The sequence below is a fragment of the Alligator mississippiensis genome, chromosome 15 (genome assembly GCF_030867095.1).
Source record: "Alligator mississippiensis isolate rAllMis1 chromosome 15, rAllMis1, whole genome shotgun sequence".
NCBI classification, from domain to species: Eukaryota; Metazoa; Chordata; order Crocodylia; family Alligatoridae; genus Alligator; species Alligator mississippiensis.
The window spans coordinates 19953566-19971130 of NC_081838.1; the positions used below are offsets into that span (position 1 = coordinate 19953566).

Sequence of the window (17565 nt, forward strand, 5' to 3'; positions counted from 1 at the left end):
CTTCACTCCATGGAAAGTGCCCCACTGCCGGTTCCCTATCTCTTTCTAACGGAGGGCAGCCAGCTCTACTGATGGCTCCTTTGGCAGCACTGACAATTGGAAGATCTTGAAGCCACGGGGGACAAAGCCGATGCCTTGAGTTAAGTCCAGAAGTCCCCAGGTAGCCTGTGCTGATTGTGGAGGGGTGGCATCCTGCTCAGTAAACCAGCTGAAACTTTTGGGTTGGTTTACAGTGTATGGTGTGTATATGTGTTAGTTGTGCCGCAGAAATGGGAGCAGAGGGCAAGGGCTGCCTTGGCTTTGGGCTCTCGAAGAGTATGCCTTCTAGGAGCCTGCGGGCCAGTTGCAGCTGCCTACCCCAATAGAGAGGGAAGTTTGGCATACATAGGCCAGGTAGGTTTATAATGAGCTCCTCCATCTCATTTGGAGATGTCCTAGAGACTCTTAGGATTGCTGCGAAGTGCAAGGCAGTCTTGGGGGTACCGTGAGTGGCAGCTGGGCTGGGCCCAAGGGGGGATCTAGGCTGGGATTTTTTTTTTGTTCTGTACCAAGTGAGAGAGAATGGACACTTTCTATTCAGTGACCAGATACACCCACATCCCTGGAGCATCCCTGCTCTGCGCAGGCATGTATTCCAGCCTCGGTTTCTGTTTCCTTGGCACCGTGCAGGGAACAGGCTGATAGCGTCTATCAGCTCTTTTTGGTTTGATGTCCTTGCAGCTGCCTCTCTGCTTTTGCTGTTGGGGAATTACAGAGACAGAAAACCCAGAGAGACTGCAGGATGCAGCTCTGAGATAAGAGTCTGGGTGTGATGGGTGGGAGGAATCCAGCAACAAATGTTAAACCGAGGCTGCAGGAATGACTTGTGTCGAGATCTAGAGTAACCATTAGAGGAGTTGCATGTGATTTGTCTCGGTTTCCCGCAGCGAAGCCTGATTTAATGGTTTGTGTGAGGGCCCCTGTCAGTACAGAGGCGATTCACTGATTGCCTGGTGAATCTGCTGCTTGTCTTCTGCTTACAACTGCTTTGTCAGCTTGATTATGGAAATAGTTTAATTGCTGGCTGTGCTAGCCTGACTGGGAGAAAGTACCACAAGGAGGATTCTCTAGTGGAAAAGTCTGGCCAAGGAGAAGTCCTTAAATGAGGGAGGGTCCAGGCCCGAGGGAGGGTTTGAACTGCTTGCTGCATGGGGCCAGGCAGACAGCACCCATGGGGTTGCCACCAGTGCCTGGACCTGAGATGCAAGCCCCATTTTGAACAGCAGCCATTGGGTTGGACTTGTGTGGTTCATTTCTAACAGCCCCAATCTGGTTTGCAGAGCCGAGCTGCTGCTGAATGATGTTTCTGCAGGATGAGAGGTATTTGGGAAAGATGGAAATATGGGAACATCTGTCTTTGGTTATGTGCTGTAACAAATAATTAAGTCTGACATGGTTTGTAAGCACCTCTGGGTAGGGTCTGAAAAGCAGGTGCAAAGTGCTCTGGCTTTGCGGGTACAGACTTGAGATCCAAGCTGTCATTCCCCAGGTCCCCTGAGCCTTCATCACTGTAGCTTCATGGGGACTTGAGCACACGTATGATTCTTTTCACTAGGAAATTGCAAATTCTGGTCGTGGTTAGCAAATGTGATTTTTAAAAAGAAAATGAAAAATGGTCTGAAACCTGGAGCTAAACTCTTGCCTTTTCTCCCTTCCTTCCTCTTTCTCCTTCTTTTTGTTTGAAACCCTTTCCATCCATTTCCCAGGACCTCTCATCGAGTACGGAAAGTCTTGATAAATCATTCTGTTCCGTAAGTGGCCGGTTTTGTTCTAGCGACTGGGCTGCCTGGCTTCCTGATTTCACAGCAGCATTTCCTCTGTCATGAAATACTTTTACTAAACTCCAGTCACCTGCCAAACGCTCTGTAAACAGCTCTGGGATTAAACCACTCCATTGTGCCACCATATTGCCTTAAGCAGAGCAAGCTTCCCTCTGCTAGCCTTTTACCCTGGCGCATGCTCTTTGGCTGAGCCCTTGTGAACCGTAGTGGTTTACTTCTCTCCTGTCCTGCGCAGAATCAATGGCCCTGAAAACGGTCTGGGTAACTATTTGATTGCAGTGCTAGCGCAACCACTGTCCCTTCCATGCTTCTCCGTGGCCTGCCGCAGACCCCGCCTCACACCATCAGAGCTTTAGGCAGTTTGCTTCCACAGTTTTGGCCAACGTGAAATAGCAAACGGCGAGGGGCTTGTAAATGGGACGTGGTAACTCGTCCACAAAGAGCCAGCTGTGGAGAGGGGAGCAGCTCTGATGAAAAAAGAAGCGCGGTGGCAGGTGAATAACACAGCTGCTCGGACTGAATTATGCTCCCTTGATGCAAACAAAAGAGGAACTGCTGTTTCCTTGAGTTCACTCCCAAGCCGCCTGCCAGATGGGATTTTAATTTGCTTCTTTTCCCCACAAAAATCCGTTTTCCTTTCGGTTGAAATTTTGTTCTTTTGATCACGATTTTTCTTTCATTTGAAATGAAGCCATTTTCATCTTAATCTCTAGCCTCTCTTGATCCGTTGTACCATTGTTCCTAACTGCGCGTGTTCAGTCTGGGAGTCCTAATTGGCTTTCCTGCGTGGTGAGTGATTGATTGATTGATGTAGTTCATGCTCCAAAATCCAGACCAGCAGGGTTTGTGTAACGTAGCCATGATCAGTGTCTCGCACTTCCTCCTCCTTTCCTCAAATAGCATGTGTCATATTGCCCTCTTGGGTTGTCAATGAGGTGTTTGGGATGTATCTGGCCTTATCTTGCTCCTCTGAGCAGCTTTGTAGTTCACTCGCACTTTAGGCCTTTCTCTGCACATTCAGTGAAACACGGTAAGAGAACAACACCCATCGAGACCTTGAACATTTCGGTTCTCTCGGTGCTCTTCTCCCAAAACTCGCGTAGAAGCGGCTTTCTGACCTGGGTTGGCAATCCATTGGTCGATCCAGCCATTATTAATGTACAAGCGCAAAGGTGCCAGGGGGCTCTTGTCAAGGAGAGACTTCTGCTTAGAGCTGCAGAGATTGGGAGCCAAGGTTCCTGGCTGCTTTTCCCAATTACTGCATGATGATGGGTAAGTTGCTAATTTTTCTGTTCTTCACGTTCTCAGAGAAAGGGGAATTGCACCTGTCTGCTTCGCAGAGCATCTGTGAGACGTGATATTTGCAGAAGGCTTTCAGATCCTTGGATAAGCTGTCTCAGGGGTGCTGTGTTTTATAGCCACGGTGATGTTGCTTTCATATCTGTAACTGCACTTGGGTCTGATGCCATGAGCTTGTGAGATCCACTCAGCTTTTCAGTGCTTGTCTGTACCCTGAAGGGACTTCACGTAGCGGTTGCCTTCTGCCTGCCTTCCCGCAGAGGAGAGATCTCTTCTTTCAGGCTTCACCGGGCACAGTGGTTCATGTGACAACGGACTCGGGCAGAGCTAGGAAGGCCTTGATGGGACGGAGCTGGGGTTCAGCTGGCCAGAGCACAGTGGAGGTGGCTTTTTTTAAGATCCCAGCACTTTCAAATGCCAAGATATGAGCACAGAAGGTAATAGGAGGCTGAAGGAGATGGCTTTCCAAGGAAGAGGTAGAAGCAGTGGGTTGGTCCATAGCAAAGTGATGGCTAAGGTGAGATTTGAACCTGGTGGGAGGGTGATAAGGGCAGCCAGGGATCCCTGCAAGCAGAATCAGCGGAGTTTGGCCAGAAGGAACAGGAGAGGATTGGAAAAGGAGGGCAGGGCTTGAGCATCTAGAGATGCTTTCTGACCAGCAATGAGCGCCGCTTGGGCTCCAACATGTCAGACTAAGTACATCCAACTTGAAATCACCAGTGGGAAAGACCTGGGCGCGGATCTGTCCACATTGCACACAGCTGTCAGAGTTCACAGCTGGGGCGAGCCCTGTATGTTCTTGCTACAGTCAGATTTAAACACAAACCTGACCCAGGAGACCTTGAGACTAAGGAGGGAGCCTCTTGCCTTTCCCTAATTACAATGACCGTTTAAGTTGGCCTGGAGAGCACAACCGTGGTCCTTAACCAGGCCAACAGCCTTCAGGGAGGAATGAAGTGCCACTTGCTTGACTTTCGAGGCTTCATGTGAATGATCCACCCTGGGATAAACCTCCTGCGAGCTTGTTCATGCTGGAACGCAGCTGTACATTGGTTTGACTTGGCCGGGTGGATTTTTTTTTTCTGCCTCTCAGCGTTCGTGCTAGAGACGTGGCCTGTTTGCTGGCGGCCCCATCCAGAGTAAGTGATGACTAATCCAGCTGCATTGCATGTTTCCTGAAGCTCCCTCTCCATAGCAGGATGAGGGGGTGATGAACTTTCCATACTTGACACTCTTGAGGAAGAACAAAGAAGTCTTTGCGCTTGGGACCTAGCAATAATAGCCAATAGGAAGGCCATTTCCTGGCAGCTCATGACTTGGTGGAGGGGCTGAAGGGCCAAAGTGCCTCTAAAGATCTCTGAGCCACGCAATTAATTGCCAGGAAATGCCTAATGAGATAGGAGGGAGAGCCCAGAGCTGCTGAGTTTCTGTTCCTGTTGCTGACAATAGCCGTGGGCTACTCGCTTCCCTTTTCCTTTTGACTTCCTTCCCTCTAAAATCAGGATGATGTTGCTCTGGAAAAAGCTTTGAGGCAGAGGGTAGAAAGGGAGACAGGTGTTTTCTTACTAGGACCAAGGGACTGGGATGGCTGGTTTTCACATTCAGACAGCGCCCTACATGCTCGCAATGCCAAGTCCTCCGATGCTGCAGCTGCTATGACCGACCTCATTCTGAGGATTGGGAGTAGCTCCAACCCCTTGCTGGAGGGCTGGGCTTTGCTTTAGTATGTGTGTGCCTCTGGGTTTGCGGTTGTGCGTTGCGTTGCGGGATGCAACCATAAGCAACTGCTGAAGCATCCGGGTTTTGACTATGAATCACTGGCATGTGCAACGCAAGAAAAGCCTCACGGTGTCGTTAGGTGAAATGGTGGCTTGCACATGCTGGCCAACACAGCTTGGCCCAAAATTTGTGGGGAGGAATTAGTAGTTTGGGGTCCTGGCTTATGCAATCCAGAGGATTCTGGGTAGAATATGGGATGGGCCTAGATCAGAAGGGATAGTGCACTTAAAAAAAAATCAAAAAAAAAAAAATCCTCCTATGTTGGCTCTCCCTGCAGCAAACGTAGCAGTACTTTGGGGCGGCTGTCAACGGTGAGAGGATGCGGAGGTAGAGAGGCAGGTTCGGTGGGGGGGACGGGTCTGTGCAGACATGATAGCTCTGCTGTGGGTGCATTTAAGGGCCGGGCCTACCAGGGCGTGAGTTGGATGCATCCGTGTGAGAGGGCCTGATGTCCACTGCCCAGAGCCTGGGATCGATCTTGCTGGCTGGGGTGTTCCTGTCCTAAGGACACCCATGCCATGTTGACTGGCACAGTAGGGCTGTAGGGAAGTGGTTGGCATCCGGAGGGCGAACAGCAATGGGTGATCTTCCTAGAGCAAAGATCAACACCTATTGAAGCCTGAAAGTGTTTTTAGTGCAGACTACAGATGCAGGAGGACACGGGGTTTACTATATATCGTTATTCTTCCTTTTGGTTTCTTTTACCACCTCCCTTGACCTTCCCTGGCTCTAAATGGTGCCATCGCACAGTTTTAGCTTTGCTTTCTCTCTTTCCTAAGCTGCTTGGCTTCTGCATGTGCGTTTCCAGCATGACTTGGTGATGGGGGCACTTTGCAGCTGCTGAATTCCACATCTCTCATGGCAGAATCCGATCCTGGGCTTATGCCCTTGGCCAGGCCAAGTCCAGTTGCTCAGGACTTTGCCTGTGAGAAACAGCAGCTGCCTTCCCAAAGAGGTCACTGGCTGAAGGAGATGGGCCTGAGGCTTGTTATTGCTGCAATAGTCTGATGGAGGAATGTTCCCCGGAGCCGGAATTAAAAATCCGGAGGAGCTCTGGGCCTGGTAGAGTCGGGGAAAGGACGTGCACTCCCTCTGCTGGCCATCTGTGCCAGGCAATGGCATCCCAAGGATTGATGAGCAGGAGACGGTTCCTTCTGGGTGCAAAGGGCCAGTTAAAGGGAGCAGGAGGTTTTTGGGGAGGTTGTTGCATTCAGTTAAGGAAGGGAAATCCTGCGAGAGGAGTCCATCTCTTCCAGATGTGCTTGCATATGGATGGAACGGGCAGGGTGTTGGATGACAAGAAGTGAGGGAAGCCTCTCGTCTGTAGGCTGAGTCCTTATCGCAGAAGCACAAATAACCTGAAATGCAGTCGGTGCTTCACACCTCTCTCCTCCCTCCCCACCAAACTCTGCAGCCTGTCAGACTTGCCCCCGAGAGGGAATTCATCAAATCCCTGATGGCCATCGGGAAGAGACTGGCCACTTTGCCGACCAAAGAGCAGAAGACTCAGCGCCTCATCTCAGAGCTGTCGCTGCTGAACCATAAGCTGCCGGCACGCGTCTGGCTGCCCACGGCTGGCTTCGACCACCACGTCGTGCGGGTGCCCCACACCCAGGCTGTGGTGCTGAACTCCAAGGACAAGGTAAGAGTGGCCCAGGGAGGGGAACCTCCATCCTCTTGAGGCATTAGAGGATTAGTGCTAGACAAGCTGCAGACAAAACCCAGCATTAAGGACAACCCCGACTGTCTCTCTTTGATACTAGGCTAAATAGATCCAACTTCTGTTTGCTGAATTTTTGCATGGGTGGGGATGACTCTATTGGGCCCTCTGGCTTTCAGATACTAGTACCAATGAGTGCAGACTCTTTTCTGTCTCTGCTTGGAACAGAACCCAAAACACGTGTGCTATGCACTTTGTTCAGCTGCAGAGAGAGAAGTGAGATGGGGGTGCTGTGCTGAACAGGACTCTTAAACACAGCACAAATTCAGTCCGACTCACTAATGTGCCATAAAGTGCTCGGGAGGGCTGACACCCTGGCTACAGACTGAGGCAGCCTGGTGCTAGGCTCTGTACAAATACTGGATAAAAAGCTAGTTCCTGCACTGTGTTCCATGATTTAAGCACAAAGCAGGAGGCAGCAGGGAACTGATTTAGTGCTGAGGGTCTTTGAGGCAGGTCCAAGTGAGGTGAGTTTGCAGTCAGAGGCGGCACTGCAAGCCTAGAAGCGAATGGCCCAACTCCTGCCCGAGTGCTGCCCAGCCCCTGCTGCCCTGATGTCCTTTGTCACCTCCCCCAGGCTCCCTATTTAATCTACGTGGAAGTACTTGAATGTGAGAATTTTGACACCGCTAATGTGCCAGCACGGATCCCCGAGAACCGGATCCGGAGCACACGGTCTGTGGAGAACCTGCCCGAGTGCGGCATCACACATGAGCAGAGAGCTAGCAGCTTCACCACTGTCCCTAACTATGACAACGACGATGAGGCCTGGTCAGTGGATGACATCGGGGACCTGCAGGTAGAGGTAAGGCAGCTGGGGCCAGGCCCTAGCCCTCCATTGGTGAGCCTGGAAACCCTGCGGGGAGACGTGCCTAGCCATAGAACTCTTCCCTTATAGCCGGCTGCGTTTGGAGGAGCCCTAGTTTCTACTTGGTGGCCTCCTGTTTCGGCAGTCCCTTCTACGGGGAGTCTCTGGAAGGGAATGCACCAGGCTTTCCTCTGCGTGATGCCTCTGCAGCTTTGTCTGCAAAATCACCCTGCCTCCCAGCTGCCCCCTGCCCTCTGCGAGATGCCAGGGAGCTTTGTCCTTTCTGCCCATGAATGCACGGCGAGTACTGCTAAGTGCATTCTGTCCATAGCCATCTCTGCCTTGGGCAAGACCTTAAAAGCTGGTCTCTGTTTACCCTGCATGAGTGTTAAGAGATTGCAGGACATGGGCAAATCCTTATTCTTTGCAGCCTGTTTGTCCATAGTCCCCTCTTCCCCATGCCCTGAGCCACCCCGTCCTAGAATTCTTGTTATAATGACGAGGGCTGTTTGAAGCTTCGGAAGCTGATTTGATTCGGCCTGATTTGGGGACCAAAACTCCGAATCTGAATTGAATTGGGAGACTAAATAAAAGCTCTGAATCTTTTTGAAATATCTGAATTTCTTCAGAAAAAGATTCGGCCGATTCGGATATTCAGCCATAGATTAAACAGGCAGCTGACAGCTGCCTCCATCTGGTAAGTGGGTTTGGGGGAGGGAGGGATTGGGGCTGGGACAGCTGCCCAGCTGGGGCAAGAAGGGTGTGTTATTTGGGGGAAGGGGAGGGGAGGGGGGTGCGGGATGCAGGTGCAGCAGCACTGGGAGTGAGGGCTATGCCCTGCTGCCACCTGGAGAGAGCCATGCCTGCATCGTGGCCGGCCCCCTGCTGGTGCAAGCTGGGCAAACGAGTAGGGCAGAGACCCTGCGGCTCCCTGTGCCGGGGCAGAGGCAGGCACAGCTGGAGCTGCCATGGGAGAAGCCCCAAATGGCTGTGCTGCCCGGCCCCAGCCTCTTGGCACTTAAGAAAAAAAAAGCCCCACACTCTCTGGCTCTGGCAGTAGGGGTGCTGTCTGGGAGCTGGGGTGGTTCTACATATCAGCTGGAGCTCCTGGTTCGATTCACGAGCTCTTCCCGGGGCGCACGGCCCCCAGATCTGCGTGCAGGGTTTCAGGAGGCTGCTGCTGCCAGCTGGGGAAATAACCCAGAGCCACTGCCATCACCAGCGGGCAGCGGCAATGGCAGCCTGCTGTCATCCTGCATCATCCAGCACGCAGCCTCAGCTCCCAGACAGCATGCAGCACCCTTCCGAGTCGTGCTGCACCCACACCATGGGGCAGCTGCTGTGCGGGTGCCAGGCTGTGGGGAGGCAATCCCCACGCTGCACGGGGGGGGCTCTGCCATAAATGCTCAGAGGCCCAAGTCACCGCTTCTGCAGCCAGTGAGTGTGGGGCTTTTTTTTAGTGCTGGGGCCGGGCAGGGGATGGGGCGGGGCCGGGCAGGGCAGCCATGGGGGCTTCTCATGCAGCTTCCCCCCCACCCCGCCTGGGGAGAGGCAGGCACAGCTGGAGGAGCTGCAGGAGAACCTGCCTCTCCCTGGTCAATCCGAATCTCTACGAATCGGCGCTCAATCTTCTGAAGCTGATTTGGCTGAATCGATTCAGGACAGTGATCCGAATCGAATCACTGTCCTCCGAATTGGCCGAATCCAAATTGAATACTTCCCTATTCTCACAGGTCTAATAATGACTGAATTTTGTTCTGGGTTGTGTAGTGAGTGGTGTAAGTACCTTGTCATTGCCCTTGGGAGAGTGTGAGGCTTTCCACTCTGTAACTCGGTCTGTGTCTCCCCCACAGCTGCCAGAGATGCACACTAACAGCTGTGACAATATCTCCCAGTTCTCTGTGGACAGCATCACCAGCCAGGAGAGCAAGGAGCCCGTGTTCATTGCTGCTGGAGATATCAGGTAGCAGGGGGCTGGTGCTGGGATGGGTGAGATCTTTTACAGGAGGGTTGTCTGAGGCTGCAGAATAAGGGAAGGAAAAGCTGCTGCCACTCCGCCCCCCCCCAATCTCAGGAGACGGAGCCCTGTAGCCCATCTTCTTGGGCTTCCCTGTGGGACAGGGTTTTCCCTTCCCTGCTGTGCTGCTAGCATGGGCTCACTTAGATGAGATCTGTGGCTGCCCCTATCCCTATGCGTGGTCATAGTGTGCTCACCCTGGGTTAAGCTGGCTAGCCCCAAACCAGCCTCTGTAGTTCCCAGTACAAACCACAGGTTTCATTTTCTGCCTTGAAATGTTCAAGCAGCCACTCAGTGTCTCCGCTTTGCAACAGACAGCGGTCCCTGGGACGGAGTGTGGGGGCTCTGGGGTGAAGCCTCCTGTGTAGGATGCGGCTTCTCATTCTCACTGTCTCTTTGCAGGCGGCGCCTCTCTGAGCAGCTTGCTCACACCCCCACAGCATTCAAGAGAGACCCCGAGGACCCCTCTGCTGTGGCCCTGAAGGAGCCCTGGCAGGAGAAAGTCCGGTACAAAGGGAGGGGGCTGGGGACAGGTAGATGCTGGGTTCATCCCTGTAATGAATTGGCACTGAAATCCCAGCACCAGGCCTGGGAAATTTTGCTCAGTCCACAAGTGCATGGTCTTGGTTGAGCCCTGGCAGTGCTTGGGTTGATGTTGCAAAGTAGAGGATCCTCCATGCATTGACTTGAGGGGGCTTCTGCTCTGGGAGCTTGGGGAATGTCTTGTTGGCTTAGTTTTGGAGGTGGAATGAAGAGATGGGGGGGGGGGGGGGTGTCTTCCTGTCCAGCCCTCTTGATTTTTCTGGTGCGGGGACCTCTCCTGTGCTCCTTGAGCGTGGCAGCTGCTGCTGGGGTTCCATCTGTACAGTGCCCACGTGCAGGAAACCTCCCTGCCCCCAGCTCTTGCAGGCCAGGGTCCCAGTTTGACACAAGCTGTAGCAAAGCATTGAAGCAAGCACTTAGCTGAATCCAGACCTAAGAAGCTGTGTTAGAGGCAGCTGCCCCTGTACCAGGCATAAAGTTCCCTGCCCCCAAAGCTGACACCCCAGGGATAGAGGGCCAAGACAGGCCCCCAGGGCCCTCAAACTAGTCCTCTGTGCTTCCAGGCAGAGATCCTGTCAAACCCTCCACCAGGGCTAGAAACCACAAGGCCTCTTCACTGTACCACGGAGCCCTGCTAACCGTTGCTTCTCCCCTCAGACGGATCCGGGAAGGCTCCCCATATGGCCACCTGCCCAACTGGCGCCTCCTCTCCGTAATTGTGAAATGTGGGGACGACCTGCGGCAGGAGTTGCTGGCATTCCAAGTCCTCAAGCAGCTGCAGGTAGGGCAGAGGGGAGCTGCTGTCTGCTGTGGGGCTCAGCCTGCCTCTCAGGTGCTTCACCCTTCTCTCTGTCTCCTTGCAGTCCATATGGGAGCAGGAGCGTGTGCCCCTCTGGATCAAGCCATACAAAATCCTCGTCATCTCTGCAGACAGTGGCATGATTGAGCCAGTTGTCAACGCCGTGTCCATCCACCAGGTCAAGAAGCAGTCCCAGCTCTCGCTGCTGGACTACTTCCTGCAGGAGCATGGCAACTACACTACAGAGGCATTCCTCACTGCTCAGAGGAACTTTGTGCAGAGCTGTGCCGGCTACTGCCTGGTCTGCTACCTGCTCCAGGTCAAAGACAGGTGTGGGCCATATGCTGCTGTCCAAGCACAGAGCATGTGCTGTGGCTGATACCGTATTTTCTCACGTGCAACACACCCCAGAACATAATAAGCACCTTGTTTTTGAAAAGCAGAACAAAGGAAAAAAGACCTTGTTTTGTAGTAGCAGCATCAGTGGAGTTGCGGTGGCAGAAACTACTCTTGCTGCACTACTTGTGTGGGTTTTTTGTGGGGAAAGGTACACGCTGTATGCTAGAAGTTACTGTAATTTTTGCCCCCCTTGGAACCAGCTGGCAGTAGGAATCAGGGCAGTGATGTCCTGCATAGTCATTTGGGCTGTTATAACCACCCCAAGGAAGCAGCAAGTCTTGAATGCCACCTGGCATGCTTCCTACCTGACCTGAGAAGCCGTGTAGGCAGGGGGACAGGGCACAGCTCAACCTGCACAGGCCTTGCCTAGATGTGCTCTGCCGCTGCAACAGGCAGGATTCTGAACTCGTTGGACCTGCGGACTGGGCAGCATGGTGCTGCTTGGGGGGTCTTCCCAGGCAGTGACCTCGCACATAGTGGGTGCCAGCACAAAGCAGGCCGTGGCTTTGAGGCGAGCCTGCTATTAGTGCCAGGCATTGATGTCTCTGACCCAGGCTCCTGTTAGTCCTGGCATTGAGGGTGCTCTGCACCTGATTGAATGCTTGTCTTGTGTGGGGGAGTTTGTGACCACCAGTGCCCTGGGCTGTATGTCCTTTCCTAGCATTGTCTAAGAGGCTGGCAGAACCTTCCAGCCTTATGGGTTTGCCAGGGGGTGCATGGAAGCAACTCCTTTCTCAGCTTTGATCCCAGGTCTTGTCACCAGGTGGGGAGAATGTCTCCAAACTCTCTGACAGCCTCTCTCTGTCTGTCTCCCTGCTCCAAGGCATAACGGCAACATACTGTTGGATGCAGATGGGCACATCATCCACATCGATTTTGGGTTCATCCTCTCCAGCTCACCGAGGAACCTTGGCTTTGAGACATCAGCCTTCAAGCTCACCACTGAGTTTGTTGATGTGAGTGGGTTGCTCATAGCTGCCGTGGGGAGGCTAGTTGCATGGGCCTGAGGCCCCAGGGGAGGCCTGAAAGCTTCCCAGCTCAGGGTGGCAGCGGTGAGCTAGTGGTTACAGCAGGGGATGGTGACCCAGGGCTCCTAGTCCCCACCCACTGTGAGATTGGGGATAGGTTCCTTCCCCCTTCTTCCTTCACTGTCTCTGGCTGTGAGAGGTGAGGGTGGTGCCTGCCTGTCTCAGGAAATTGAGACATGGAGGTGTCACCAACTTTCTGTGCCCAGGACACAGGAGGGGGAAAAGGGGTTGTACTTGGGAGAAGAGTCTGTTGCTGCAACAGCTGTATGCAGTAACCCCCTCACAGCCAGCACTGACTTTTGCATGTAGAACTTGGCTGGTAAAAGCCTTTATTCAGCAGCTGCCTGTGAGGGTTAATGCCATTGCTGCTGCCCTTGTGGGGAGGGGAGGGGGAGGGACATGAGGCTGGAAGGACTTTGACCTGCTGCCTCTGTGGCCAGATGAAAGAGCCCCTGGGTGAACCCTTGCCTCCATTCTGGCCCCCTATAGTTATTGCTTGGTGCTTGTGGGCCGCCCCCCCAACTTGCCTTCTCTAGCTACAGCACTGTCAAATATTTCAGAATGAGCAGCTGTACAGAAGCACCCACTCTGTGCCCAGGGCCCCTCAGGCTGTAGGAAGGGTGTGGGTACAGGTTATGTGCACCCAACAGTTGGAGGCAGCTGTGGGTCAGGGCCAGGCTGGGTCCTAGCAGCTGCTTGTGACATTCCCTCTGTGGAGGGGCACCGTGGCTGCCCCCCAGTTCCTGCTTTTCTCGTCAGCTGTGCTTAGCCCTGCCGCTCGGCTGCTTTCCAGGTAATGGGAGGCCTGGACGGGGACATGTTCAACTACTACAAGATGCTGATGCTGCAGGGGCTCATCGCTGCCCGGAAGCACATGGACAAGGTCGTGCAGATCGTGGAGATCATGCAGCAAGGTATGGCCTGGCCCCATGGCTCAGCCTGGCCCCCACAGCCAGCTCCTGCCCATGGCAGCAAGGGGTCAGGACACGTGAAGCTATGTGGAGGTAAAGCAACCCGAGCAAAGGGCACTGCTGCTGGCCCTTGGCATCCTGCCCTGCATATCGGCTTTCCTGCCATCAGGCCAGCACTCCTGGCTGGAAAGTGAATATAAAACACTGCGTGTGGAAACTTGCAGCTCAGGATACATCTCATCTGCAGGCCCCGAGAGCAGGACAGGGCGTCTGTTGCATGAAGCATTAGATGCTTCTTTACAACCACGTGATTATGTGGGAAGCCTAGGGGGAAGCTCTTGGTAGTGGTGACTGTCAGGACACCGGGGTTCTGTTTCTAGCTCCTCCCAACACGCGCAGAGCAGGCGGGGGTCGCTGCAGGTGTGAATTTCCAGTGGTTGCAGGGGGGATTAGAGACCCACGTGTCCCATTGATTCAGGCTGCTTGCCTGTCTATGTAAGGGGAGGACTAGCACCTCCCAGCCCTGAACCCCTCTGAAAAGAACCAGGAAAGGAGTGACTGTGACCCCAGCCTCCATTGCTGCTACAGCAGTGCTGCTATCCCTTCCCAGCAGGCAGAGCCTGCCAAACTCGGGCTTCACGGCTGCAGGCTCTGGGAGTTGGAGTGCGGGAAACGCCATCGGTAGGGACTGGTTGCCTCGGAGCAGGGGTCAGGCCTGGGCTAGTCGTTACTGGGCTGGCATCAGCTCTGTTAGAGGCAGCAAGAAAAGCCAGGCCCTCATGGCAGCGCAGGCCGTCTAGGGGGTTGGGGAGCAGGTAAGCTGCACATAGGGAAGTCGTCTGTTGCATGGGACCTTGGGGACACCCCTGGGCCTGTCTCTAGCCAGGGTTAAAGGGGGCCACTTGTCGATGTTGCTCAAGCCAGGCCAGCTGATGTTGCCCAGTGTCAGATGTGGGTCCGCAGCATAGGTGAGCCCAGGGTTGGGGGGGTCGCGATGCGTGCATGTTTGGCTGCTCTGACCTGACTCTTGTGCTGCCCCAGGTTCCCAGCTCCCCTGCTTCCATGGCTCCAGCACCATCCGCAACCTGAAGGAGCGTTTCCACATGAACATGACAGAAGAGCAGCTGCAGATGCTGGTGGAGCAGATGGTGGACGGCAGCATGCGCTCCATCACCACCAAGCTCTACGATGGCTTCCAGTACCTCACCAATGGCATCATGTGACACCCACGCCCGCCCCTTCCTCGGACGGCTGTCACGGCGAGAGCGGGGGCCCGGAGCCTCAGCCGAGGGAGAAGGTCTTCTTCCCCCAGTGGCAGAGGGCCGCCCGGCATTGGCACCGCTCTTCCCAGACTGTTACACAAGCAAAGAAGAAAAATCCCTGTGTGAAACAGACTGGACTGCGAAGGATCATGTGGGAATCCTCAGCGTTTCATAGCCAGGCCCAGCGCTGGCGGGACTGAGCCAGCGTTAGCCTCTGGAGACCGGCGCCTCCACTGAGCCCCTGAGCCACACATCCATCTGTCCCCCCTTTCAGTATTATGCCTCTCAACGTCCTGTGAACTCTTCCGCAATCTCATAAACCTTCAGGGCCAGGGGTGAGGGATTTACCCTGTCCCTGGGCTGGTATTTTGAGCCGTCTGCTGTTGCCACTTGAATCCTGGCTCCGTGAGACCCCAGCACGGCCCCTGACTTCCCCCCACATCGTCTCTTTGCACATTTTTAATGCAAGATTCAGGTCGTTGGCACACAGCAAAGCCCATCTCTGGTGTGGGTCACCAGACACGATTTTCCCCCCCCGCTCCCCGCCCTCGTTGCACAGTCTTAACCTTCCACAGCGGAGCATTACTGGGACTCTGGTGATATTTTTTTTTTTTGTTTGTTTGTTTTTTTGTTTCCCTGCCTCCTCGCAGGCTCCTGGGCCTGCGTCTCCAGGCACCTTTATGGACTCTTTTGCGAGTCCGGGACTGTGAAGATTCCCCCACCCCCTGCAATAATTTCTGGCTTAGTGCTTAGATTTGTGTCCCACTGGATGTTGGGTCCTGCCCCCGGCTGCTGCCTGGCCGCACCTTCCGGACTCTGCAGTGGGCTCTGCAGGGCAGAGGACAAGGGAAGCTGTCCCCTGCTTCATGTGCGACTCGTGGCTGCTGTGGCCGTGTCCCATGGCTGACTGGCTCTGTTGCCCTGAGGGCAGGGTGCCACCTCCCTCGTGGGGTTGAGCGTGTCCAAGCCCTGCCTCGAGCAATGAGTTGTCGGCTTCCTGGACGGGCGGTGAGATGCTGGTGGGGCTAGTTCTTCCGGCCCTGGGGGCTGCGAGGCCCAGCCCGTGCCTGCCTCGCCAGCCTGCCCCTCGGCTTTGGGAATGCTGGCTCGCCCGTAGCTTTGCAGTGCGCAGCCCTAGCTAGTGCCTTCATTGGTCCGCATAGCGCAGCTACTGATTGTCCAGACCCCGGCAGGTGCCGTGAAGCACCAAGCCCTGAGCCTGGGCTGTTGGGTGTCGGAGTCCAGGGGGTGGGTGTCAGGCTCCAGCCCAGGAGGGCTCCGTACCCTACGGGGAGCTGCTAACGAGGCTTCTCCACATGTTTGGTGTTTAGCTAAACCTCCACGTTTGTGTGTCCTCCCTGTCCCCCCAGTGTGCCCAGGCTCCCTGCCCCTGCTGGTCAGACGGTGGCCCCCTCTACACCCTGGGTGTGTTTGCTGCGAAGCTCCCGGTCCCCCACTCCCCACATTACCTGTCCCAGTCCTGGGTCTCTGTGAGCACTAATGATTTGCAATGTTGATTTATTCAGCCTTTTTTAAAAACTATTTTAACCTAACGGCCTGGAGGTGACTGGCAGGGTGTGGCTGCATGGGCCCAGCCTTGCCACTGTCATGCACCGCAGTCCAAGCCAAGGCTGGCTCTTGTGCCGCCCCATGAAGGAGCCCAATTCCCCTTTCCCTGTAGCGAGTGTGGTGACTGATTGGGCACGGTCTCAGGGCAGCCCTGTTCCTGGCTCCTTGCTACTGGTGTGGGGACAGCTCCACAGCCTGGGGAGAAGGGTGTGGAGGAACGGTAAAAGCCTGGGCACTCTCCCCTCCTCTGTTGGCACTTTCCTTTGCTTGGTTCGGTTCCACTGTCCCTGCTGGCTGTTCCCGGTTCTGCATAGTTCCTGGAGCATGTGGGTGAGAGCCTGGGGAAATGTGCTCCGGCAGAGCCCTGCCGCTGGAAGCGGAGAAGCCAGTGTCAGTAGCAGGGAGCAAATCCCCGACCTCATCACTGCTTCCATAAGACTCTGTCCTTTTCCTTCCCTTCCCCTCTCCCGGCTCCCCCTAGCACTGCCTGTGCAGCACCTGTTCCCCGAGCAGCTGGCTGGGTCCCAGGCAAGGGGCTGTGGGGTCCCCGAGGCAGGCTGTGTTTCTGGGGCAAGGGGCCCCACAGGGCTGTGGCAGAGCTGGGGGCGCTGGCTCCAGGGGCCACCAGCCTGCAACTTTTGTACTAAAACAAGGATAAAAATAAACTGAACCTGGGAAATGGCTGTGAGGCTCGGAGTAGTTTGTAGCCAGGGCTGGGCCTATCCTGGCGGGGAGGAAGCTGTGGCATCCAGCCAGGCTGAGCTGGATGATGCTGAGCCAGGGTCTGATCCAGGCTCCCCGCACTCTCTTGCAGTGTCAGGCAGCCTCCATCCTCATTTGAGTGAGGTGCTTGACCTCTTCAGGACTTCTGGGGGGAGAGTTCAAGGAGGAGCCCAGCCCAGCCCAGCCTTCCCCTTTTTCCCCAACCCCAATTCTGTTTCTTCCTGTGATGCTGCCCCTGGGCTGCTATATGACCCTCTCCTCTCAGGCATGCTGCTGATGCACAAGACAGGGACAGGGCAGGGGCCTGGAGGTGTCTAATACCTGCAAACAGCCCAGGGGCCAGGTCCCAGGGGCTGGATTTTGCTGTGGGGAAGGCTGCCTGGCTGTGGTGGGGGGAGTGCAGGGCCCTCTGCCCCCCCCCCCAGCTCTGGATAAAGCCCCAGCCCTGGGCACTGCTGCCAGGAGCCTGCAAGACTGCAGCGTCTGCCCTGCACCCCTGCTCCGCGCTGAGGGTGGGGGGGAGGCCGGGGCTGGAAGGAGCGGCCCGGGGGGGTTGCAGGGCTGGGGGAGCGGAGGCCCTGAGCCGCCTCCTCCCCTCGCAGAAGAGCTGTGCTGCCAATGCACACCTGCAGCCCCACGTGGCTGGAGGGCCAGGGCCGCGGTCCCTACTGCCGTCCACCCCTGCCGGCGGCAACGCAGCTGCCCGCAGCCCCCTCGGCGTGTCCGGGACGTGGGGGCCGGGAGCCCCAGGGATCCGGCCAGGGGCGGCGCAGCGGGGCCGGGGCCGGGGCCTCCCGCCGGGAGCTCGCAGTGCTGGGAGCAGCGCCCCGGGGTGCCCGGCGCCGGGGGGAGCGGGGCCACCCGAGCTCCCGTACGGCTCGTTCGGCG

The 17565-nt window shown here is 55.4% G+C and overlaps 1 protein-coding gene across 2 annotated transcripts in view; it reads left to right on the plus strand.

Moving 5' to 3' along the window:
* Window positions 1-16637, plus strand: part of PI4KB (phosphatidylinositol 4-kinase beta) — a 48873-nt gene extending 32236 nt beyond the window's left edge. The window contains exons 4-13 of one of the 2 annotated variants that reach the window (XM_006275407.4): window positions 1746-1790; window positions 6313-6540; window positions 7196-7423; window positions 9280-9389; window positions 9846-9950; window positions 10644-10767; window positions 10850-11115; window positions 12008-12140; window positions 13006-13126; window positions 14165-16637. In XM_006275407.4, the coding sequence (XP_006275469.1) occupies window positions 1746-1790; window positions 6313-6540; window positions 7196-7423; window positions 9280-9389; window positions 9846-9950; window positions 10644-10767; window positions 10850-11115; window positions 12008-12140; window positions 13006-13126; window positions 14165-14346 (1542 nt within the window). In that variant the 3' untranslated portion in view covers window positions 14347-16637. The remainder of the gene's footprint in view (window positions 1-1745; window positions 1791-6312; window positions 6541-7195; window positions 7424-9279; window positions 9390-9845; window positions 9951-10643; window positions 10768-10849; window positions 11116-12007; window positions 12141-13005; window positions 13127-14164) is intronic. The other variant, XM_014597775.3, reaches the window with a different exon arrangement.
* Window positions 16638-17565: the final 928 nt, after the last annotated feature.